Raw genomic sequence first — 27151 nt, forward strand, 5'->3', positions numbered from 1 at the left:
CAATCGCTTTCCCCTGCAAAATCCGCTGAGTGTAAAAGTGTTTCAGTCCCAAGATTCACGTTCTATCGCGCTGTTTAGGGTAATGAAGACAAAATGCATGGAATAACTCGAAGCTGTATCCTAATTTTGTGGCTGCATACACTGACCTTAGTGAAAAGTAAAGGTAAGACCATACTCTTAAACAAATGGTTACATTCATAAGTCCATTTAAGTAATCATTTTATTGAGTTTTTTTTTTTTTTTTTTTTACATTTTGGATCTTTTTTCTGATGTTTTTTGTTGTTACTGCCATCACATTTTGTTTTATATGAGCTGAAACATGAAGTTGTCATTGAATGTTGATCTGCTAAATGAACATACAATGTGATTAAAATGTATTTGTGTTCATCGGATTGTGTTTATCGGATCAAGAGTAGAATCAGGAAGGAGAGGGGAAAAGAAAATTAAAGAAAAACATATGGATTCACTCACAATGTGCATCTAAAAGTGGGAGTATTTGTTGTGTGCTTTTACCTTTCTATTTTACTTGATTTGTTTCTTTGAATGCAATGCATTTTGCTCGTTCTTTCATATGAATTTTATCTTTATCTGTCTTTTATCTGCCTTCTATTGATGTAAAGCACTTTGAGCTGCATGTTGTGTATGAAAGGTGCTACACAAATAAAGGTTATTATTATTATTATTGTTGTTTTTCCTCAGATTGTACACTTCAAGATTTTTTAAGCAGTCGCCTGTACGATTCAAATTTCGACATCACTGGCCTGGCAGCCACCTACGCTGGTGGGACACAAGTCAGAGTGGGCTGCAATGTCGGCTTCGCTGGATTTTTCAAATTGCTGTGTGTAGAGGGGAAATGGCAGTCTCGTGGGGCTAATTGTCAACGTAAGTTACCATCTTATACTGCTTGGAAATTAATATCAATATCTTTTATTATAATGGGAGTGGTAAATGGAGATGGTGCCATGTGCGTTGAATGCGTGCACATTACATAAGCACATAAAGAAAACTTTATTTTCATTGTAACGTTAACCTGAAATGCCTGCCTCCATTATTGGAAGTTGGCCAATATATGTGCTAATCATAATAATAATACAAAAAACAACTTTTCATGGATCTTTCCATGTGTTATAATGCAAACCAGAAATGTACTTTGATACACGGTTGCCTTTTTGGTATTAAAAATGCCATCATATGTCAGTGTTGATCATATATTGCATATAGGGTTAGGATGGTAAAAGAAAATTATTTTGTTTTTCTGTGTGCAAGGTTCAATTTAGAGCTGCCATATTCACCCACGCTCACTCTCATAATCATTGTTTTCAGCAAGATCATGTGGTCACCCTGGCGATGCCCAGTTTGCCGAATTTCACCTGGAGAAGGGAGACGACTTTGTCTTTGGGTCAGAAGTTGTATACACCTGCCAGCAAGGGTATGAAAAGAGTTTATTTTTAACCGATTTGCCTTGTTTTTTTTATTATGCGTCTCTATTTCTCTCTGCATAACGAGCAAAGCAACTTTAACTTGGCTTATTTGAATGGGACGTTTCCATTTTCCGTTTCTATGTCATGTTCTTTTCAGCTACCAAATGGTCAGTAGGACAAACTACCGACGTTGCATGGCAGAGGGCTGGGATGGTGTTGTCCCTGTCTGTGAGGGTAAGAGCTGAAAGTAAAGGATCTTTATTCACGCATCTCCTCCCACATAGGTGGAGATATCACTCCTCGTGTAAACATGAATCCATGACATTGAATCCCGCTCTTGTGCAATGCTTATATTTTAATCCCCTTGAGGTTTCATTGTTCATGCAAGCTGATATTTTGGATCTATTTTCTCATCCCAGCCCAACAATGCCCGGTGATACATGTGAAAGATAATGTCCAGGTGATTGGGGACGCAGAGGAGGCGACCTATGGCAACGTAGTCCGATTCAGCTGCAGGTCGAGCTCTTTAATCCTGTCGGGGTTGCCAGAGATCCACTGTGAAGAAACTGGAGAGTGGAGTGGCGAAGCTCCAACATGCATAGGTACTGTAGGGTGCGGTAAAGGGGAGAAAGGAGAGTTTTAAAGAGGGAGTTGAAGGAGAGGGACAGGGACACACACACATACATATAACACCCTAGCAACCAGCAGTAATCACTGTAACAATCAGAGGTAATCACCTTAGCAACCACTTAGTAACAGCTTAGTGACCACTAGTAATCACCTAACAACCACTAGTAATCACCTAGGGCAGTGGTTCTCAACGTGGGGTCCGGAGACCACCAGGGGTCCTTGAGGGGGTTCCAGGGGGTCCCCATGCAAATTTATGAATTGTTAAACTTCACTATTACTTCATTTACAAGAAGTGAACACAATTAGAGAATGTAGAAGAATGACTGTTTTGATCATAATTTCACGTATCTCTCTACCTACAATACAGATAGTCATGGAATTCGGGACAAAATCATATCTGACAAGAAAAGTATACTCAGATTTGTGTCCAAGAGACAAAATCAAATCAAATGGGGGTCCGTGGCCCTAATGTGGACTAAATTAGGGATCCTTGATATGAAAAAGGTTGAGAATCACTGACCTAGGGACCACCTAGTCAAGCAGATCATTGCTTTTTCAGCAAGCACACTCATGTACCTAGTTCTACTAGTTCAAAACCATTAGTTCAAAACATCAATTAAATGGTGATGGGATTGTTCAGGGGAATATCGTTCAATTTGGTAATTCTTTTTTAAGATCTTTTTATGCCAATTATGCTGTTTGGGATAGCACTGGATACTGTAGAGCACTGGGAGCTGCCCAGTGTAACCACAGTCTTCTACTGTAACTTCTACAGTTTAAGTTTGAAGGTCAACTCCCTTTTCATTTTACAATTGATTGATAAATACAATGACAACATGTGACAGTTTAACAGAATTTTTTCAATACATTTTTTAGCTATGAATTTTTGCTTCTGCTTTGTATTGTTTGTGAACATTGTGAAATGTGGGGAATGGAAAATTTGTAGTAAATATGAAATAAAATATCTGGAGACCCTTCACATCTGGATCCAGATCTTTATGACATAATACTTTAGAATATTTTCAAAAATGTTCTTGAGTTGAAAAAAAGTTTTTGAGCTAATTAAAGGTTAAAATGTTACTATTCATGTGCCTCTTCATAAACAAATGTAATTTATATTCGTGTGTGTGTGTGTGTATTCTTCAACAGAGGTAAAATGTACAGCACCAGTGATTGAAAATGGTCAAGTGCTTGGCAATATCAATGAGTACAAAGAAAATGAAATCCTGCGTTTTCAATGCAATGACAAGTACAAACCTACTGAAAATAGATCTCCAACTTGCACAAAAGTAGGCCTCAGAGCAGAGTGGAGCCCTACTCCTCTGTGTGAACGTAAGTATTGTATATAGAGAGATCCAGTTTATTATTTAGAGCTTGCTGAATACTGAAAGTGTGATACTTGATGGTTGTCATGGTAGTTCTTCTTATTAAAACAAACTAACAAACTACACCTTTAATTTCCCAACCAATGCAGCAATAAAATGTAGTCTGTCACTGACACCAATCACGGGAACCAGCTATGAACCCAAATTCAGAAGTGTGTTTTCACCTGGTGACACAGTAACAGTCACATGTGCAAAGAAGTTCTGGATTGTTAACAAAAGAGACACCTCAGCAGAGGTTACCTGCAAAGCCGATGGAACATGGAGCATTCCTTCACTGGTGTGCCAAGGTACAGAACTGCTTGAGCTTTTGTTGAGGTTGTCATGTTTTACTGTGATTGCTCATCAAGTCCTGATGATTACTATTCTGGTCTTGATTTACTTCAGATCAATCTCACTGACGCAATTCTTTTTCTTATTTTAGAGGTAACATGTGCCGATCCACGTGATTACCGTGTGTATTACTGGGGGCAGAGCTACTGGCAAACGAAAAAGTTGGATGACACTGTAAGTTATTCATGTAGAGCAGGCTACAAAAGAACACATGGCAGGAACCACGCCACATGCACAAGGGATGGGTGGACACCAAACCCACTGTGTCAAGGTATTTTGAAGAAGACACTGTATTTCTTGCATTTGCTGCCATATAGTTACATTTGTATCTTATTTTGTAAATAGGAAAAAAAGTTTTGAAACTGAAAAAGTTTTGATTTCTTCTGCTTTCACTTACAATGTCCTTTTGTTCACTTATGCATTATTTTTTTCATACATTAAAATCTATTTTTATGAATTCAAATCTTGTGGGTGAAATAGAAGAGAGGGGCGTGGTCAGGGTTTGCTACAACAGGTGAATGACAGGTCGATCACATCGGTACTTCACTGATCAACATGTCTGAATCTGTTGCTGAGCAACGACAGCAAACAATAAATAGACTGTGTCCTTTGCCAAAACATTGGATTAACAAACTATTTATCTTGTAAAATGACACGTAGCCAGTTAGTTAATTTTAAAAAGAAGGACCCAAAACTTTCAAATGAAAGAACTAACTTAATTTAATTTATTTCAGAGATAACATGCGACAAGAAAGAAGATATCCCAAATGCTGTAATTGTCAGCAATGAAAAGTGGATATACAAGAACAATGAACGGGTCCAGTATGACTGCGTGGGTGATTATACAGGAAGATTTATTCTTACCTGTGAGGCAAATGGTTGGACTGGGACTCCGAACTGTAGAGGTAAGGACATACAGCATACAACACATACAGTTTGAGTTTGTTACCCTATGGAATCATTCACTATGTAAAAGGATGACTATTTCCAAGCACAGTATGTATGCTAAGATAAAATAATGCATTTCATTCATATGAATTGTTCAGATGCAGCAGGATGTGGAAGGTAGTAATTTCTATTTTTGGTCAACAGTGCAAATTATTGTTGAATAGTTTCCACTTTGATTGTCTGGTAGAATATGGAGTCCTTTATTTAAACTAACGTGTTCCAAGTGTTGCTGGACATTTTCTTTTCTTCTGCTTCATGCTTTTGGTAGCACCTTGGTTAGACTGTGAAATAGCTGCTGTCTCCTGTCCCTACAGTTCCCTATGTAGTGTGTGTCCTGTCCATTCACTTCAAATGTTTCACACAACCAATATACCTTTCTCTGTAACCTTAGAAAAAACTTGCAACCTACCACATGACTACAACCTGCTTAACAATCTCAGAGAAAGTGACTGGAGAAGGAGGCTGGGCCAAAGACAGAGATATAGCTGTATAACAGGATACAAAAATAAGGATGACGAGGATTATGCAACATGCACAACTGGTGGATGGACACCAAACCCCCTGTGTGAAGGTACTGTATTCACGGGCTGGGAATTAAGCAATTTCACAATACATTACACATTTTGGGCGCTAATTTTACTGCACTGCATTTCTAACTGCAGACATGTCAGTCAACTGCAGTTCATCACTCTTTGAAGAAAAAGATGTGGCACACAGACCATGTAGTTGGTTTAGAAAGTTATGTCATGTTAGACCATAAAGCAGCACCAATATAAAAATACACAAGAAAAAGCATAGCTGAATTACAATGTATGTAATGCTGTCTAGCATGGAGATATGACATTATAGATACTCATGACAAGGCAACGCTGAAACAGGACAACTCCTGGAAGTTGTTTTTAAGATGTGGGACATGTTGTAGGCATCCATCAAAACAGCAATATCAGTATATCCTAACAAAATATCAATTTTGTATTGTTGGTGTTCTGTCTGGTTCAATTTTCTCAAAGCAATGAAGATGACCTAGTTAGCCAACTTAAATTACTAATTCTTTAAATTTTGTAGAGCTTATATTTGAAAGAAGAATCCAAAACTGACAACAATTATCAATTCTTTTTCACTTTAAAAATAAAGATATAACCATACCTCCACATATAATAAGGAAGCTCTGTATCATGTTGTTGTGATTATCACCAGCCAGTCAGTGTGTAGAATGCTTCATAATTGAATTTAATTTATTTCAGAGATTACATGCAACAAACTAGATATCCCAAATGCTGTAATTGTCAGCAGTGAAAAGTGGAAATACAATAACAATGAAAAGGTCGAGTATGTCTGCATGGATGATTATGAAGGAAGCTTTACTATTACCTGTAGGGGGGCAAATGTTTGGATCGGGATTGAGAGCTGTAGAGGTAAGGAAGCATACAACACATACAGTTTAAGTTTGGTTCCCCTATGCAATCATTCACTATGGAAAAGGATGAATGTTCCCAAGTACAGTGTGTGTGCTAAGATGAAATAATGCATTGCATCCATATTAACTGTTCAGATGCAGCAGGATGTGGAAGGTAGTAATTTGTATTTTTGGTCAACAGTGTAAATGATTGTTGAATAGTTTCCACTTTGATTGTCTGGTAGAATATGGAGTCCTTTATTTAAACCAATACATTCCAAGTGTTGCTGGACATTTTCTTTTCTTCTGGTTCATGCTTTTGTTTAGCACCTTGGTTGGAGAGTGAAGTAGCTGCAGATCTGTTCTCTGTTTCCTGTTCTATGTAGTGTGTGTCCTGTCCATTCACTTCAAATGTTTCACACAACCAACACATCTTTCTCTATAACCTTAGAAAAAACTTGCAGCCGACCAAAAGACTACGACCTGCTTAACAATCCCAGAGAAAGTGACTGGACAAGGAGGGTGGGCACAACACATAGATATAGCTGTAAAACAGGATATAAAAATAAGGATGACGAGGATTATGCAACATGCACAACTGATGGATGGAGGCCAAACCCCCTGTGTGAAAAAGGTACTGTATTCAAGAGCTGGGAAATAATCAAGTGATTTTACTAAAATACTTTATGCATTTTGGTCACTAATTTTGCTTCACTGCATTTCTAAACAACTGTAGATATATCCGTCAACTGCAGTTCATCACTATTTGAAGAAAAAGATGTGGCACACAGAACATGTAGTTGGTTTAGAAAGTTATGTCATGTTAGACCATAAAGCAGCACCAATATAAAAAATACACAAGAAAAAGCATAGCTGAATTACAATGTATGTAATAGAAGCTTTACTGTTACCTGTAGGGGGGCAAATGTTTGGACCGGGATTGAGAGCTGTAGAGATAAGGACATACAGCATTCAACAAATACAGTTTAAGCTTGATTACCCTATGCAATCATTCACCATGTAAAATGAACAATATCCCCAAGTATAGTACGTGTGCTAAGGTAAAATAATGCATTTCTTCCATATTAATTGCTCAGATGCAGCACGATGTGGAAGGTAGCAATTTGTATATTTTGGTCAACAGTGTAGAGGATTGTTGAATAGTTTCCACTTTGTCTGCTGTCCCTACAGTTCTCTATGTAGTGTGTGTCCTGTCCATTCACTTGTGGTGTGTTGCTGGATATTTTCTTTTCTTCTGGTTCATGCTTTTGTTTAGCACCTTGGTTGGAGAGTGAAGTAGCTGCAGATCTGGGGCCGGATTCACCAATGTGTTCTTAAGATAGTTCTTAAGAAATGACATAAGAGGAAATTTTAGGAAGTTCTTAAGAAGGCTCTTAAGTGCAATTCCTCAATATTTTTGTAGTAACAGTCTAATTTCTTACGAATTTATTTAATTTTCCTACTTAAGAACTTCTCAAAATAGGGCCTGAATTAAGTCTGGTTAATAAACTTTAGGCTTACTGCCATTGAGGCTAGGAGACAAGGCTAGGAGGCTAGGAGACAAGGCTAGGAGGCAAGGCTAGGAGGAAACCCAAAGTGCTTCCATCTACAAAACAATTCAGGAAAAACCTATTTAGGGCAACTAGAGCAAAGATTTAAACATTGGTTGCTGTTGTTATTTCCAACAGACATGAGACAGAGGCCTACCTGGCCCTACACCAAATAAAGCTTTACAATAAATGTTCATCTTAATGTTAGGTGTAGGGGAACCTATGAAGACTTTGAACTATAACCTATTGTCTAAAATGTGTTTACATATATGATATTAGAGGCTTACCTTTTCACTGTAGGAATTTTAAGACAGGTGAAGGGCTGTCTTAAAGTTAAGAAAAAAATCAAGAACAAATTTGAGAACTTTCAAGAATACCATTTATTTATAAGTTTTTTCTTAGGAAGAAACAAGAAGAAAGTTAAGAAAATATATAAGAACTTTTTTGAGAATAGCATTTTTTTCCTTTTTTTTTTTTCTCTTAAGACTAAGGTTAAGAACAAAATGGCACTTGAGAAGATTTTTTTTCTTAAGAGGGTTTTGTGAACCTGGCCCCTGTTCTCTATTGTCTTGTGTCCCTACAGTTCTCTCTGTGTCCTGCCCATTCGCTTCAAATGTTTCACACAACAAATACACCTTTGTCTACAGCCTTAGAAATAACATGCAGCCGACCACATGACTACAACCTGCTTGACAATCCCAGAGAAAGTGACTGGACAAGGACTGTGGGCACAACACAGACATATAGCTGTAAAACAGGATATAAAAATAAGGACGATGAGGATTATGCAACATGCACAGATAATGGATGGACACCAAACCCCCTGTGTGAAAAAGGTACTGTATTCAAGAGCTGGGAAATAATCAAGTGATTTTACTAAAATACTTTATGCATTTTGGTCACTAATTTTGCTTCACTGCATTTCTAAACAACTGTAGATATATCCGTCAACTGCAGTTCATCACTATTTGAAGAAAAAGATGTGGCACACAGAACATGTAGTTGGTTTAGAAAGTTATGTCATGTTAGACCATAAAGCAGCACCAATATAAAAAATACACAAGAAAAAGCATAGCTGAATTACAATGTATGTAATAGAAGCTTTACTGTTACCTGTAGGGGGGCAAATGTTTGGACCGGGATTCAGAGCTGTAGAGATAAGGACATACAGCATTCAACAAATACAGTTTAAGCTTGATTACCCTATGCAATCATTCACCATGTAAAATGAACAATATCCCCAAGTATAGTACGTGTGCTAAGGTAAAATAATGCATTTCTTCCATATTAATTGCTCAGATGCAGCACGATGTGGAAGGTAGCAATTTGTATATTTTGGTCAACAGTGTAGAGGATTGTTGAATAGTTTCCACTTTGTTTGCTGTCCCTACAGTTCTCTATGTAGTGTGTGTCCTGTCCATTCACTTGTGGTGTGTTGCTGGATATTTTCTTTTCTTCTGGTTCATGCTTTTGTTTAGCACCTTGGTTGGAGAGTGAAGTAGCTGCAGATCTGGGGCCGGATTCACCAATGTGTTCTTAAGATAGTTCTTAAGAAATGACATAAGAGGAAATTTTAGGAAGTTCTTAAGAAGGCTCTTAAGTGCAATTCCTCAATATTTTTGTAGTAACAGTCTAATTTCTTACGAATTTATTTAATTTTCCTACTTAAGAACTTCTCAAAATAGGGCCTGAATTAAGTCTGGTTAATAAACTTTAGGCTTACTGCCATTGAGGCTAGGAGACAAGGCTAGGAGGCTAGGAGACAAGGCTAGGAGGCAAGGCTAGGAGGAAACCCAAAGTGCTTCCATCTACAAAACAATTGGGGAAAAACCTATTTAGGGCAACTAGAGCAAAGATTTAAACATTGGTTGCTATTGGTACTGGTTGTTATTTTCAACAGACATGAGACAGAGGCCTACCTGGCCCTACACCAAATAAAGCTTTACAATAAATGTTCATCTTAATGTTAGGTGTAGGGGAACCTATGAAGACTTTGAACTATAACCTACTTGTCTAAAATGTGTTTAAATATATGATATTAGAGGCTTACATTTTCACTGTAGGAATTTTAAGACAGGTGAAGGGCTGTCTTAAAGTTAAGAAAAAAATCAAGAACAAATTTGAGAACTTTCAAGAATACCATTTATTTATGTTTTTTCTTAGGAAGAAACATAAGAAGAAAGTTAAGAAAATATATAAGAACTTTTTTGAGAATAGCATTTTTTTCCTTTTTTTTTTTCTCTTAAGACTAAGGTTAAGAACAAAATGGCACTTGAGAAGATTTTTTTTCTTAAGAGGGTTTTGTGAACCTGGCCCCTGTTCTCTATTGTCTTGTGTCCCTACAGTTCTCTCTGTGTCCTGTCCATTCACTTGAAATGTTTCACACAACAAATACACCTTTGTCTACAGCCTTAGAAATAACTTGCAGCCGACCACATGACTACAACCTGCTTGACAATCCCAGAGAAAGTGACTGGACAAGGACTGTGGGCACAACACAGACATATAGCTGTAAAACAGGATATAAAAATAAGGACGATGAGGATTATGCAACATGCACAGATAATGGATGGACACCAAACCCCCTGTGTGAAAAAGGTACTGTATTCAAGAGCTGGGAAATAATCAAGTGATTTTACTAAAATACTTTATGCATTTTGGTCACTAATTTTGCTGCACTGCATTTCTAAACAACTGTAGATATATCCGTCAACTGCAGTTCATCACTATTTGAAGAAAAAGATGTGGCACACAGAACATGTAGTTGGTTTAGAATGTTATGTCATGTTAGACCATAAAGCAGCACCAATATAAAAAAATACACAAGAAAAAGCATAGCTGAATTACAATGTATGTAATGGAAGCTTTACTGTTACCTGTAGGGGGGCAAATGTTTGGACCAGGATTCAGAGCTGTAGAGATAAGGACATACAGCATTCAACAAATACAGTTTAAGCTTGGTTACCCTATGCAATCATTCACCATGTAAAATGAACAATATCCCCAAGTATAGTACGTGTGCTAAGGTAAAATAATGCATTTCTTCCATATTAATTGCTCAGATGCAGCACGATGTGGAAGGTAGCAATTTGTATATTTTGGTCAACAGTGTAGAGGATTGTTGAATAGTTTCCACTTTGTTTGCTGTCCCTACAGTTCTCTATGTAGTGTGTGTCCTGTCCATTCACTTGTGGTGTGTTGCTGGATATTTTCTTTTCTTCTGGTTCATGCTTTTGTTTAGCACCTTGGTTGGAGAGTGAAGTAGCTGCAGATCTGGGGCCGGATTCACCAATGTGTTCTTAAGATAGTTCTTAAGAAATGACATAAGAGGAAATTTTAGGAAGTTCTTAAGAAGGCTCTTAAGTGCAATTCCTCAATATTTTTGTAGTAACAGTCTAATTTCTTACGAATTTATTTAATTTTCCTACTTAAGAACTTCTCAAAATAGGGCCTGAATTAAGTCTGGTTAATAAACTTTAGGCTTACTGCCATTGAGGCTAGGAGACAAGGCTAGGAGGCTAGGAGACAAGGCTAGGAGACAAGGCTAGGAGGCAAGGCTAGGAGGAAACCCTAAGTGCTTCCATCTACAAAACAATTGGGGAAAAACCTATTTAGGACAACTAGAGCAAAGATTTAAACATTGGTTGCTGTTGTTATTTCCAACAGACATGAGACAGAGGCCTACCTGGCCTACACCAAATAAAGCTTTACAATGTTCATCTTAATGTTAGGTGTAGGGGAACCTATGAAGACTTTGAACTATAACCTACTTGTCTAAAATGTGTTTACATATATGATATTAGAGGCTTACCCTTTCACTGTAGGAATTTTATGACAGGTGAAGGGCTGTCTTAAAGTTAAGAAAAAAATCAAGAACAAATTTGAGAACTTTCAAGAATACCATTTATTTATAAGTTTTTTCTTAGGAAGAAACAAGAAGAAAGTTAAGAAAATATATAAGAACTTTTTTGAGAATAGCATTTTTTTCCTTTTTTTTTTTCTCTCTTAAGACTAAGGTTAAGAACAAAATGGCACTTGAGAAGATTTTTTTTCTTAAGAGGGTTTTGTGAACCTGGCCCCTGTTCTCTATTGTCTTGTGTCCCTACAGTTCTCTCTGTGTCCTGCCCATTCGCTTCAAATGTTTCACACAACAAATACACCTTTGTCTACAGCCTTAGAAATAACATGCAGCCGACCACATGACTACAACCTGCTTGACAATCCCAGAGAAAGTGACTGGACAAGGACTGTGGGCACAACACAGACATATAGCTGCAAAAGAGGATACAAAAATAAGGATGGCAAGGATTATGCAACATGCACAGATAATGGCTGGACACCAAACCCCCTGTGTGAAGGTACTGTATTCAAGAGCTGGGAAATAATCAAGCGATTTTACTAAAAGACTCTACTCAAGTATAGATTTGCTCAAAGTACCTGGCTTTTTGGGAACTAATTTTACTGCACCACATTTCTAAACAACTGCAAATATATCTGTCAAAGAGTCTAACTGTTTGGCTGTCCGTCCGACGCTCTGTTCACCACTTTTGGTCACATGGGTCAAAGTGTGCCACAGGGACTTAGATTGCAGACCTGTGTTCGATTCCCATCAGGGATGCTTCTACAAAATTCAATATGCATTTAATATGCTATACACATAACACAGTGGTCTAAACATGGCAAACTCTGTTGTGGGCCGTTAGACTCTTAGTCTTGTTGGAGTTCAATCTTCAATCTTGTGTCATATTGACAAACCAAGAGAAACACAAAATAATGTCCATGAACAAGGCGCACAATGTGGCCAGATTCGAGTACTACTGATTATAAAAAATACGCAACTGTGTTTTGTGTCGTTATTGTTGTAGAACTGTGTTGTTTTCCTTGGAATGGTGATATTTTGATCTATTATCCTCCATATTTATAAGATATTCCATATTTCTTTTGTTTTCATACTGTAGACACCTGTCCAAAACCTCAAGTTGCAAATGGATTTGGAGTTGGACCGTACCATGGGACGTTCTTCTACTCCTGCGATGATAATTACAAGCTTTTAACCAAAGGCTGGTGGAGTGAAGCCAAGTGTAACGATGGAGTGTGGCCTGGACCTCTTCGATGCATTGGTAATGGATCTTTAATGTCTGCTGTAAACTGGCCACAGTGACTTGTGGATTCAGAATGACTTGATGCAGCTTCAAGGTGCTGCGTGTTGCATTTTAAACATCTATGTATCATTGTTAAATTAATTGTGATACCTATGTATGTGATATTTAGCAGCCAAAACAGTTTTTGCAATGAAAAAAAAGTCAGATTTAACACACTGGTTGGGCTATGTGGCACAGTGGCTAGTAGAATCAACTGGCTTATATCAGCCATAGCCAGCGTTTATATATTTTCTATACTCACACATATATATTTATAATGGAATTTGATATGGATTTATATATATGCTCATCTTGATTCTTTAAACTGATCTCTTGTCTAATCTTATTTCCATTTGAATTCTGTTTTCTTGGTCTGACTGTAGTTGTCTGCTTTTTGTTTTTGCTGTGCAGATTTAAGATTTGTATTTTATTTATGAATGTATTTAGGACTTATAAGGATTTATTTGTCAGGAACGATGCAGAAAATCATTGTTACAGACTTTGGATCTTACAGACATTTATCATTACAAAAAGCATATAATAGTTACAAGAAACAAGTAGATGAGGGGTGAAGTAACTGACAATATCTTACATTCATTTACAATGATTTACAACTGATGTTATTGCTAACCTTGTTTCTGTGATAGAACAACTAATTACTTATAATCATATGCTCCCTAGATAAGAGGAAATGTGGAGAAATTCCTAAGATTCCTCATGCAGTAATCACGAAACGTTCAGCTGATGAATATGAAGATGGAGAACATATCCAAATTGATTGTGAGGCAGGATACTTCTCTAACATTAGCCAAATGACTTGTCTGAATGGAAAATGGGACCTGAACGGGACATCACTTACAATGATCTGTAGACGTGAGTTATCCATCTGATTTTACTCATTGACATTTGAAAATATATTTCAAGATGTAAACATATCTATTTTCATTTCTTGCAGCTCTTGCCAAGTCCTGCAACCCCCCACCTAGAGTTGAGAATGCCATTGTTATAGGTGCATTTCAGAAGAAATACTTGTCTGAAACTGAAGTAACTTATCAGTGCCGTGATAAGTATGCAATGGAGGGAGGGGACACGATCAGATGCAAAGATGGTGAATGGGAACAAAGGAAACTCACGTGTATACGTAAGTATTGACAATATCCAGAATAATTTCACACCAGCATCGTGAAACAAAATACCTAAAGCAGGGATTTTTCAGAAGATTTGGAGTGTTGTAATTAGGCTATGTATACTTTTCTCTGAGGCAGAAATAATCTCACTGACTGAGTTAAACCTCAATGGGTGGAGCCAAGGAGCCACAGTTTTTCTGGCTAAATGACATTAGATTGAAGCTCACTAATAAAAGCAAGGTGTAAGGCCCTGGACAGTGATTCTCAACCTTTTTCATATCAAGAACCCTAATTTAGTCCACATTAGAGCCACAGACCCCCATTTGATGAGATTTTGTCTCTTGGACCCAAATCTGAGAATATTTTTATTGTTAGCTATGATTTTGTCCAGAATCCCATGACTATCTATTGTAGGTAGAGAGATAAGTATGATCAAAACAGTCATTCTTCTACATTCTCTAATTATATTAACTTCTTGTAAATTAAATAATGCTGAAGTTTAACAATTTATCAATTTGCTGGGGACCCCCTGGAACCCCCCCAAGGACCCCTGGTGGTTTTATGGGCCATGAATGAAAACATGCTACTACTTGTGTGTGGGACCCACGATTAACAGACCTTAGGTCCTACACTGATAATTTAAGAAAAGCTAATGTAAAGGATTTTTGATAAGGACCACATTAGCCTAAGTGTAACAGCACTACTGAAAGCTTAATTCTGCAAAATACTTTTTTAACTCTCGCATGTCTAAGACTAAGAGAAGACGTCTACATGTCTATGAGTGGATTTCTCAGACACACTATGTTTCATGCTATATTTTCAGAGGACTGCGAAAAACCTAAATATGAGGAGCAGACAATGACCGTGACAGGGGAGAAATTGAGATATATGAACGGGGACGTCATAAAATATGAGTGCAACGACCCAACGGTAAAATCTGGAGGCAATGCGACATGTGTCAACGGTGCTTGGAGTGAAGCAATAGAATGTAACGGTAAGGATTAGTGAACGTAAGTGTAAGTTTACCCACCTTCTTTTTTGCTGGAATAGTGTTTACCGACATCTTTAACTTGACATACATTTTTATGATATAAATTCATAGTACACATCATAGAAAGTACACTGATGTAACATAGACCGGAAAAAAAGCTTGCCTGCTTATACCGACAACTAAATATACACATTGTGCTACAGCATTTGCATGCAGTTGAAATACTGGGCACACAAAGTAATAACCATTTTATCAATTCTGAATTGATCAAATAACTCCTTTGCATATCCACAAACATCACTTACTAAAAAGTCACATGCGAAAACTCGACGTGAATATGAAACATGTGCTTTTTGGACACATGTTGGCTTTCTTATGTGAACATGTGAAATTTTGATGCAAATGACATGGGAATGAAAATATGGGAACGGGAATGAAAATAAGTTTTCACATGTGAAACAAATATTGTCATGTCATCGCAGGTGAAAACAAAAATTGTTCACATGTAGAAAAACACTTTTCACCCATGAATTGAAATTTTCACATCTGAAGTAAAAGCTGGGGACTCGAGTCACATGACTTGGACATGACTCGAGTAACAATTATAATTGCTTGAGGCTTGATTTGATGCATAAAGAGAGGACTTGAGACTTGACTTGAGTTGGGTTCTGGTGACTTGGGACTTGACTTTGACTTGTACTTTGATGACTTGAAGAAAATCTTGTGTTTGTGTAAATGACTTGGATTGAAAGTGATGAGAGTTGTTCCACCAGACGACTTTCAGATATTAAACTGATACTGGACTCTTGACTTGGTGTTCTACATTTTGACTTGAGACTTGACTTGTTCATCTAGATTTAGACTTGGGACTTGACTTGAGACTTGTGCCTCAAGGCTTGAGACTGACTTGGGACTCGAGCAAAGTTGACTTGGTCACACCTCCGAGTAAAATTAAAAACTGCCACGTCAGAATACAATGTGAAAAAAATTGTTCACATATGAAAACCAACATGTGTCCAAGTAGCACATAGCTTTGAATTCACGTGGGTTTTGACATGTGACTTTTCCCCTGGTTCTGAAAGTGAATATGTAAATAACATCATTCTTTTACTTGAAATTCAGTAGTAAAAGCCAAAATGTGTGCAAATACAGATGACTCAGTCAAAAGTGTTTCATTGGCAAGGGCTGATGGATAGAGATTTGGATATCACATGCACAATGAATTCAATACGCAATAATATATATAGCATGTTCATAGAAGAGAAGATGACTATATTGTGGTCTATGCATTTTATTGAATAATGTTTAATAATAATTTAATAATGTTTAAGTGTAACACAGTGTGTTACCAGCAACTTAGTATGTTTTTCTTAATTTTTTCAGGTCAAGAGGAGGTTAACTGAAAAATTATGTATACAGGTAAGTTTATAGGGATTATAGCTCTCTTCTCACTATGACCTGTAAAATTAAATCATATCAGAAACAACACATTATGATTGCAAGATCACAAGAGATTGCAGTTGGAAAGGTTTTTCAATTAAGATGAGGCACCATAGATGAAAATGGTGATTTTTACCAATATTTTACTTCTAGAACTACCATGGTTACATAAAATGTACAAAACAATTGTCAAAAATATCTGTAGGCCTATATAGTTAATTTATACATTTTCATACTATTTACGTCAAGTACACCAGGCAGAAAATGAGCTAAAACAAAATAAAAAAAGTTGGCCATTTTCTCAAAATAACATTCCCTGTATGCAAAATACTTTTTCAATCTATATGAAATTTGACATGGTGCTGCTTTATAAATATAGCTAGTAGTTTACAGAGGCTTTTTTGTTTTTTGTTTTTTTTTCATTTCTATTTTGTGTTTTACATGAAAAACATGAAAATCGCAGACTTTTGCCATATACATAGTATTTTATAAATAATTCATCTCAATAAATATTTTTGCAAATCCCTCTGTAAATCACAAAATACTGTATGTAGTTATTCATCAGAATGAAAGAGGAAAACAATCTGAAAACTTAATCCTCTGAGAATTTTTTAATGAAATATTATCATTTGATATCTTAACTCATTTGAATATCTTAATAATAAAATTAATAATCATAAAAAGTCATAATAAAAACAGTGTTTGTGCCCCTTTCATTGAGATAGGATGAAAATATATATTTTTTCCTATTCACATGTGGTGCCTCACCTTACACTATACTATACCATGAGTAATGTAACATGAACAATAAAATATGTCTGTGTGTCTGGTTACTATTTTCCTCAACACAATGATAGAGCAAGTCACAGTGCTTCATATTTGTCAGTTCAGTATAACCCAACTGAAGTTTTATTGCGAAAACTATACAGGCTACTTAGAACTGGATGCAGCATTTAGACCCACTGTACATTGAGATGTAATTCTGATCAATGGAATTTTCTCCTACAGCTCTCACTCGGGGCCGTAATGCTGATGTTGTTCAAGTCTTTAAGAAGTCTCAATAAAAATGCATGAAAAAAAATCGAACGTTTTTGTGGTCTTTTTCCATTGGTCATTTAGTCATCACCCAGAGAGAAAACTGAATTTGTCTCATGTGAGCCATGCATACATACAGTAGCCTATGTAGCATCTTGATATACAGTAGATTCCTAGAGTAACAGTTAATTTTTGAAGCTAGCTGTCATTTGTGTAATGTTATCTCAACTTCATAATCTCATATTATGAAGTTCTGCCTTGTCATGAAGATGGACATATAGAATAAAAATCAACAGCTAATAGGGGTCAAATGAGTAGTAGAAGCAAATGGAGTGTAAATGTTTGTACATCTCCAATATTTGAGTGCTATGGAGCGAGATCACTGCCACAAGTTGAAAGCTTTTAAGGTTTGAAAGGTTGAAACTAGTTACAGGCGACCCAGAGACTGATCAGGCAACCTACACATCCCAGTGGTCAAATCCTCTTTAACCAGATCCATCTGAAAGCTAAAATGCCAGCAATTAAATTAATGAGAGATAAGTATGTAGGCTTGGACGAGACACCATGTATGAATGGAGTGAGTGAAGGCACACAGCTGACATTAGCCCACTGCTTTTCCACTAGTATTGGTTTACAACATAGTAAATGACTCTTAACAAATTCTGACATAGCATTTCACATATAAACTTTATTTGACAAGAAAAATCAATACAAAGCAACTTTGACTAATTGATAGGAAGTCCAGCCAATGACAACAGTTTCAGCGTGAAAGGTGGTAATTGGCTTGGATTTCGACAGAGGGAAGATGACTGGCCAAGAGCAAATAGCCCCGCCCTCCAGGCCCTGTACAGGACACCATGTACAAGCTGACAAACCCTGAAGTTACAAACTGAACGCTGACAGAAATCCCAGGATTCGTAGCTCTAAAAATGAACTGATGAAAGTTTGTGAAGAGAGTGCCGTAGCTTCACATGTAAAGGTTTTGTGGTTTCATTACTTCTAACCATTAATCAGACTAATACATTGTTACAAGCATTCAGAAATGTATTTAAACTGGAATTACGGACAGATTTTTTTTTTTTTTCAAGTGTACAAAAGTTTCTTACAACCATAAAACCCACTGCCAGATCTAGCCTTTTGGGGGCCCCAAGCGGAAATGGAAATGTGTCAGGGGGCCTCCTTGGGGAAAGTCAGCACAGCGGCATGGAACATGTCTTTGTATTTGCAGGTCAAAGAAGAGCTATTTACTGTAAATCAACACAACAAATATAGAATACAAAGTGTTCTATTTATTTTCAAATAACATTAAATGACAGCAGCAGCAGCAGCAGCACTTTCAAACTAAGTTTCAACTTGTCAAAACAACCTTTCAAAGCTAGCTTTGGCCTTCCAAAATAAGTTTAATCTTTTCAGATCTTTCAGATTGTGTCAGTAGTCTCTCTCCATTGAGTTCAGAATCAGCATTATGTCATGAACTGTGACTAAAAGTATGGTTGGGGTAAGGGTAAGATGATGGCTGAGATGTTCCGAAGCAGAGCAGGTGGTTGGGTTTAGGCATGTGGTTACTGAGGTTAAGGTTAGAGTAAGATTACGGTCTAGGCTGTCCTAAACCAAGTTGAAGGTTTGGTTCAGGCAAGGAGCCCCTATGGTTGGGGTAAGGGTAAAATGATGGTCGGGATGTTCCAAAGCAGAGGAGGTGGTTGGGTTTAGGCATGTTCTTACTAAGGTTAAGGTTAGAAGGTTAGGCTTACAAAGGGACAAAGGTCACAGGCTGGATTCAAACCCCGGATGTTGCACTTACATGATACGTGCCCTAGACCACTAAGCCACCAGGACGCCCCTGCCTTCTTTGATTTAGAAACACATCAGTTGTGCCAATTTTTTTTATTATTACTACATTATTACATGCTTTCACAACAGTTTTATCCAAAGTGACTTACAAGAAGTACATTTTGTCAACATTTGTCAATCCAACCATATATCACACTCTTCAGTAGGAGAAGTAGCATTGTCATTGTCATGTTTTGCTCCTTCTATCCCAAGTCAAGTCATGCCAAGTCACCAGAGTGACATGCAAGTCAACATTAGACTTTAAGAAAACTAATAGGCTCACAATAGTAAGCTATACAAATACAAAAACATTTGACTGAAAATCATTTTGCTCTCTTATTCTCTTTTGTGAATAACTCTGATAGGATACCAAGCAAATGGTCTATGGAATTAATGTGAATGTACCAAAGATACTGTATGTGAACAATGTTTGAAAACCTAGTATTGCCTATCTGAAAATTGGGTGCTGGTATGTTGCTATGCCTCATTTCTGTTCATACAGTTTTGCGCAATCTCATTGGATACTCCATGTTTTGACCTTCAGTGCTCCCTGACTAGAGTGGGGGACAAACACACATTTAAGTCTGCTAGCTAAACAGCGCTCGTCAGAGGAGTGAGCCTCAGTTAGACTCTTGTCACCATACAGCTGTTCACCACCATGGGACTGTCTCTAATCCTTCTGTTTCTCCAGCTGTGGGGGATTGTGGATGTTTCTTTATCAGAAAATGGTAAGAGGAATTCTTTTAATCACTGAAGTGTCGATGATTTGGCTTTGTGTCGGTACATACAGTGCTTAGTTCAGAGGAAGAGTGGCTGCAATGAAAAGGGTGATTACCTGGCTGAATGTTCCCAAGTAAATTTGATGTTGAGATTCATGGTAGTGCACAGAATGGTTAGAAGGATTGGTTTGTTTTTTTTTTGTTTTTTTGTCGGTTGGTTGGTTGGTTTATCTTCTCACACGCAATCATATTATCACCCTCTCGAATGGCTAAAGCTCTTTCTCTTTACGTTTCTATTTGGCTCTCAAAACTTTGAAGGCCTCTGTTATATGTGCCACACAACTGATGGTTCTGATGTTTCCACTTTCCACTTTTTTTCCCCATGTTGCTTTGTTAGTGTGCTCGATGCTCCCAGATGTTCCCCATGCCTCTGTTTCTGAAGATTCAAAACAAAGCGAGTACCAACAAGGAGATGTAGTATATTTCACTTGTGAAACTGGCTATGTGTCAGGTCCAGCCATCAAATATATATGTACAACCGAAGGGTGGACGGCAGTCCGCGATGGGAAATGCTCTTGTGAGTTGGCAAGTCAAAACAACTTTTTTTCTAGTACTCTTTACCACTGACTGCTTGATTGCTTTCATTGTTGTTACTCAGGGTTGTGGAGTAACAGATTACATGTAGCAGGATTGCAGTAATCAGGTTACAAAAACAGTGCGATCCATTATACATTTTAAATATAACAATTGCGGTATTAGACAGTTTTAGGGGGGAGAATGATTGTGGAATTAATTTTTTTACTCAAATTCCCAAAAGGAGTTTGACTGTGATTATGAATACAGTGTGCATAATATGATTTGCAAATTCCTGAATTAAAAAAAACATTTGCCATTGGATTATGCTACTGATTACATTTTTTCAGCAACAAATCAGTAATCTATCAAATATTTCATTTTCAAAGCAACCCACCAACCCCATTGCTGCTGTAACACAGTTTTTATTCAAAAAGAAAAAGTTGGAACAAAGTCAAATTACATCTAATTTCTTGCCAATCAATTTTCAGTCAATTCTTTCAATTATAAAAAAAGGTAACACTTTACAATAAGGGTACATTAATTAAGGGTTAGTTAATGCTTAATAAGCATGAACTAATACTTAATTAACAGTTAACTATTGTGTCTGGTAATCATTTACTAATGGTGTTCATGTTAACTAAGGTATTAATTTATACATTATTTAATAGTCATCTTTATAAACTACTAAATAATGTATAAATTAATACCTTAGTTAACATGAACACCATTAGTAAATTACACATTATTTAACTCTTAATTAAGGGTTAGTTCATGCTTATTAAGCATTAACTAACCCTTAACTTAGTGTACCCTTATTGTAAAGTGTTACCAAAAATAATAAGCCTAATGTTCAAAATCTGAAAACATAATCCACCATATTTATAATTATATACACCTGTTTGAATTATATACAGCTGTTTTATATACACTAATATATTTTTTTCTTGAAATTCCAGTAAAGCCATGTGAACTTCCTGATGATACTCCTAATGGCCAGTACCAAATTATCCATGGTGACGACTTTGTTTTTGGAACGATTATCAAATACATATGTAATGAAGGGTATGTAGATCAAAGACTTAGATGCTATGGCCTGTCTGTCCTGTCACTGAAACCACACTGCACCGCTCTCCACCAGAGTCAGAAGCCAGAGAACTAAGACATGATGGACTTGATGAAGTATGGAAATGGGAGGTTTTACACCATAGGAATAGCATGTATGAATTCTCTGAGTGGTTTTGCTTGGTGGAAGAGTGGGTACAGACAAAGAGGAGTTATATTTCCTAGAGTAATTCATCTGATCGGTGGAACTACCACCAGATGACCAGACCAGATTTTTAAGCACAGAAGGGTAACATTGATTTGTTTGTTTATTGCAGGTATCACATGGTGAGCAAAGCTGACACCAGGACATGTTTGCTGACTAAATGGAGCAATCACTTGCCCATATGTGAACGTAGGTATCAGTGGCAGAGCACTTTTGTTCAAAAGTTCCATCAACTGAATTTAACTTTGAAGCACCACTGGGAAACTTTGTACTTTGGTGGCCCCAAGTGGCAGTGAGAGACAACTGTTTGAATTGTTGAAAGTTTGAAGGACTTCGTTACCCAGAAATCTTGTAAAGTATGGAAGCCCATTTCTGCCAGTGTGATGAAAAAAAATAATATATAATATATATAATATAAGTCATTATAATGAGAAACTTTCTCAAAATAATGAGTTAGTATCTCAAAGATACTAACTCATTATTTTGAGATACTACGTCATTATTTTGAGAACGTTTCTCATTATTTTGAGATACTACGTCATTATTTTGAGAACATTTCTCATTATTTTGAGATACTAACTCATTGTTTTGAGATACTAACTCATTGTTTTGAGATACTAACCCATTGTTTTGAGATACTAAGTCAATATTTTGAGATACTAAGTCGTTATTTTGAGAAAGTTTCTCATTATTTGGAGATATTAAGTCATTATTTTGAGATAGGCTACTAACTCATTATTTTGAGAAAGTTTCTCATTATTTTGAGATACTAAGTCATTATTTTGAGATAGGCTACTAACTCATTATTTTGAGAAAGTTTCTCATTATTTTGAGATACTAAGTCATTTTTTTGAGAAAGTTTCTCGTTATTCTGAGATACTAAGTCATTATTTTGAAATACTATTTCATTATTTTGAGAAAGTTTCTCATTATTTTGAGATACTAACTTTTTTCTCATTATAATGAATGTTTTGTTCATCACACTGGCAGAAATGGGCTTCCATAGTAAGGTGACGTCAGTAAACAAAATGTCTTCTTGGTGTGTAGTGGGCTGGAGGTGAAGAAGAGGTTCAGCCGTCCAGAGCACTGCTGTTTAGGAGAAAGTTTTGTATTAAGTTGTTGGCTGAGATGATTTCCCGCCGGTAACCATACCGACACAAGGATTTAATATGTGCAAATATATGTGCGAATTTACAGCATCCAACATAGTGGAGATGGGACGCTTTTCTCTGTTGCAGCCCCACTTCATAATTTAGGCTGATAAGGCCGAGTGCAGATGTTCTTGCTGGAAGACATCGCCCCATCATTTGTGTGACTTATCTGTATTTTCTAGTCATATGCCCTTGTTCTACTTGTTTCTGTGGTTGTCTGACTGCCCCTCCATGTTTGTTTTGACGCAGCTTTGAGCTGCCCCCCGCCTCCTGCAGATGGAGGGATTACAGTAAGAGGTCTTCCAGACAACGATGGGCCCATACTCGCTGACCGCTTCCTCAGATTCAGCTGTGATGGCCCTGGGGAATTTCTAAATGGCAGTTCAGAGCTGATATGTGGTACAAACGGAGAGTGGAGCAGCTCATTTCCTTCTTGTGAAGGTAGTCATCTTAAGATCAAAGTAATAGTACACAAAATAGCCACACAGGGCACGCCTTTATTCAAAGCACCTTATAATATGATGACTGCATAGTTAGAGCCAGTTTCTATCCATTAAACTTCACAGCACCGCAAATTGTATTTTTGTTTGAGAAGAAGCCAGCATGATACTTTCTAGTGTACAGAGAGCTTACTCTGCAGCGGTATTTGTTACAATTTACAATTTACAATTTTACAATTTCACATTTGGCAGACGCTTTTATCCAAAGCGACTTACACATGAGATTTGCATACAACACAAGCAGGTTTCTAGATAGGAGAGAACAACGAGAGTAAGTGCTATAGAGCTAAGTTCTGGTCCAACAGGACAAAGGTGCTACGAGACAGTGCAACAAGCTAAGTTCTGGTCCAACAGGACATAGGTGCTACGAGGGAGTGCTACAAGGTAGTGCTATGAGGTAATGCATAGAGTGCATCAATTTTTTTTTTTTTTTTTTTTTTTTTTTTATTATGAAAGGAGGTATTCGCTAAAGAGCTGGGTCTTTAGCCTTTTCTTAAGGATAGAGAGGGATTCTGCGGATCGAATGGAGTTTGGCAACTCGTTCCACCACCGGGGAACCACAGAAGAGAAGAGTCTGGCTAGAGACTTAAGAGTCTGGCTAGAGACTTATTGTAGACTTATTATAGACTTGTTATCGATCACATTTTATTCTTTTCTTTTCAGATATCACTTGTCAAGCTGAGGTGATGCACCCTCGCCTGACTGTGACTGGACTGCCAGCAGCCAATGAAACAATGAAGCAAGGACATAAATTAAAGTTTCAGTGTGGTCTTGGATATTCACTGCAAGGGGTGACAGAGGTTGAATGTTTGGAAACTGGGCAGTGGAATGCCCACTTTCCAAATTGCAGTGGTATGTTGTTGTTTGCTTGTCATCTTCCCAGCCAGTGTTTCACCAAGGGAGGTAGAGAAGGATAATCCCAATTTAACTCAGTTTACCAGCCTTTTTTATTTGCAGAGTTTACCCATATTTTAATGCCAACTTGAATCTTTATGGTGTACATTCACAGTACACAACTTAATAAATAGTATCAAACTGAAGGAAAATATACATATGAAGACAGAGTGTTAATAGCAGAAATAGTGTCATATATCTCTGCTAAAAATAAGAAATATATGATGTTTTGAAAGCACAAATGATTATTGTTTATATTGGTGGTTGTTTACCTTTTGATGGTCACCAAATGGAGGTCACTTTTTTCACTGGTTTCAACTCAAAATGCATCAAGTCAGGGCAATGTAAATTTGAGTGGAAAGTAAAAGGCTTGGTAAGACATGGCAGACTGCAGTTTTTGTTGTTATGTCAACTACAAGTACACTAGAATAGTTGAATTTAGTTTTTAAAAAAATATATTTTTCACTCTCAAACTGATTCACTGAGCTCAACACTTGGCAGTATGAGAAGGCTAATTATTATTTTTGCATATATTTTTAAGTATTAGCCTTCAAGAAACTGTGTATATACCCATAATTGATTGAGTATGTAGTGTCCACTCATGGTGCCAGGAGAAAACCATGTTCCTCCTATATTTTTTGTAGTTCAATTCAATAGATTATTGATACTGCAACAACATGAACTGCTGTATTTACTGTATAGATGTGTGTTAAATGTATGCTATATGAGTCAAAGTCGATAATGTCACTGTTTTTCGAAAACTAAATAAAATAAAAACATTCGTTAATGTATTTTTCCCCCCCAAAACAGAAAATTGTGAAGTCCCACGCATACCTGCCAGTGTGAGATTAACCACCAGAGTGACAAGCCGAGCAATGAGACAAGGCAGCAAGTTAAGGTTTTTTTGCCCCCGTGGACAGTTTCTTCAAGGGAGTGCAGAGGTTGAATGTTTAACAAACGGACAGTGGAGTGATTACATTCCAACATGTGGAGGTAAATCCCTTTCTTGTCTTCTCACTCTTTATCTGGGGGACTCGTGGGAAAAGATTAACTCTGACCTTTCTGTCTGATGTTTCCCACAATGCATTGTGATCTCAAAAGAACTGCTTTTGCCCCGTTTACTCTGGGAATCAATCAATTTATCAATGGTTACATTTATTTAGGGATATGCTATCTGCATATTTAATGTCCCTCCTGAATGAAATTGTGACATATACATTTTGCAGCTGCTCTTTTTGTCGTCTTACAGTTATCTATTTGGACAGTTTACTCACTAAGTTGGGTGAACATAAATTCTTCTGGCATAAATTGATAGTATGTAAGTACTATCAAACATGCAAATTATATGAAGATGGGGCTTTTAGGAAAACATCAATTAATGCTTTTTTTTTAAAAATGTTACAGATTTTTGTTCATATTGGTGGTTGTCTGCTTTTTGATGATCACTGACTGGAGGTGACAGCTGATCCACCTTTTTAATTCCAACTTCATTAATGGCCATACAATGTGATTTATTGTGTAATTGCTGATGACACACTCAAGCGTTTTCCCAACTCTAAGCCAAAAGATTTGTTACTGTTGGTGACTATTTCAGAACCTCCACTGTAAAGTCTATAAATTTACCTCCTCTTTCTTCTTTCAGCACCTGTGGGTTGTGGACGGCCACCACTCCTTGAAGGTGGAGACACCAAGTACTCTGTGAAATACCTGTATGACCACGGTGAAAGAGTTGAATACGCCTGTCAGAGTTACTACGTTCTGGATGGTCTGTCTCACAAAACCTGCCGCAATGGTGAATGGACTGGAGAGATGAGATGCCTCAGTAAGTTACATTTCTCCCTGAGTATTTCTTATTTATTTTGCAGTCTGAGCAATGATATTGTAGAATCACAGTTCATCTTGATTTTAATTACCAATGGTTGCAAGTGCCAATTTGTCACCTTGTCATTTGATTTGAGCCTCCTATATTGATTGAAAAGACAAAGTGTAAGTGTGGCGAACACTTACACTAGGCCTTATAATCCTGACGTTTATCTGACAAGAAAGAACAGAGTTTGCATAACATGGCCTAACAAAACCCATATGTCCAAACATTTTGCTTGACTGAAGTAAAAAAAAATAGATGTGCACTTTGTTAATTTATGTCAATGCAGCTGATACTCTTCACTGACAGATGTAGAAATGGACACAAGGAGCATCTACTGAACACACAGAGCTGTTTGAGAGGTTTCAGTAGGTCCTGCGGTCATGAAAATTGCCATAGACGATGAGATATGTAGCTTTTGTTCCCCCAAAAGCTGCCAACCCCCCTTCGAGATTCAACTGTATCTGTGAATATGTTTCACAATTTATGTAATATGTGTGCGCAGAGCCACTGGCAGAGAGAATTTGGCCAGGTTACTTTCTTTAAACCTAAGACCCATATTTGGTTGCAAATTTGCAACAATGTCCTCCAAATCATCACCAAGAAAATATTCTTAATGTCAGCTGGTATAGAAGATTGTGGAGCTTCTGTAACATGGCAGCCTCAAAATCTGTAATGCCTAAACTCTATCAGTGGGTGTGTGCAGTTTGCTTTACAGTCATTCCTGACATTAACAGAATCTTTTTTCTCCATTATCTCTTGCAGAACCCTGCACTGTGAGGGAAGCTGACATGAGGAAAAATAATATTGCATTCAGATATACATATCAAACTAAACTGTATTCAGAACACAATGATGAAATGTCGTTTAGATGCATCAGAGGAAGACATGACGGCAGGCTGGAAATGCGTCAGAGGTGTAATGATGGTGAGATTTCACTGCCCTCTTGCCAGTAG

At 37.1% G+C, this 27151-nt stretch overlaps 1 protein-coding gene across 1 annotated transcript; it reads left to right on the plus strand.

Moving 5' to 3' along the window:
• Positions 1 to 27151, plus strand: LOC139654783 (complement factor H-like). Its single transcript, XM_071531957.1, has 28 exons — positions 1 to 163; positions 700 to 882; positions 1324 to 1429; positions 1579 to 1655; positions 1841 to 2023; positions 3201 to 3383; positions 3526 to 3723; positions 3858 to 4037; positions 4501 to 4671; positions 5106 to 5285; positions 5959 to 6129; positions 6562 to 6744; positions 10070 to 10258; positions 11833 to 12018; positions 12619 to 12780; positions 13483 to 13674; positions 13757 to 13942; positions 14752 to 14922; positions 19590 to 19597; positions 19871 to 19952; positions 20341 to 20520; positions 21476 to 21581; positions 21899 to 21975; positions 23187 to 23378; positions 24101 to 24289; positions 25142 to 25324; positions 25974 to 26153; positions 26961 to 27151. Exons 1-28 carry the CDS (start codon positions 94 to 96, stop codon positions 27149 to 27151), a joined length of 4359 nt encoding a protein of 1452 aa, XP_071388058.1. The 5' UTR covers positions 1 to 93.

Source organism: Centroberyx affinis, unplaced genomic scaffold (assembly GCF_046629955.1).
Source record: "Centroberyx affinis isolate AG114_WGS23_722 - 3 ecotype Tasmania unplaced genomic scaffold, CSIRO-AGI_Caff_v1 ptg002150l_1, whole genome shotgun sequence".
In the NCBI taxonomy this organism is placed as follows: domain Eukaryota; kingdom Metazoa; phylum Chordata; class Actinopteri; order Beryciformes; family Berycidae; genus Centroberyx; species Centroberyx affinis.

Excerpts from the sequence above, each read along its gene's own strand:
- LOC139654783 (XM_071531957.1), top strand. The coding sequence starts at position 94 with ATGCATGGAATAACTCGAAGCTGTATCCTAATTTTGTGGCTGCATACA. Across the intron at positions 5,286-5,958 it reads ACCAAACCCCCTGTGTGAAG|AGATTACATGCAACAAACTA; the intron begins GTACTGTATTCA and ends AATTTATTTCAG. Across the intron at positions 20,521-21,475 it reads CCGCGATGGGAAATGCTCTT|TAAAGCCATGTGAACTTCCT; the intron begins GTGAGTTGGCAA and ends TTGAAATTCCAG.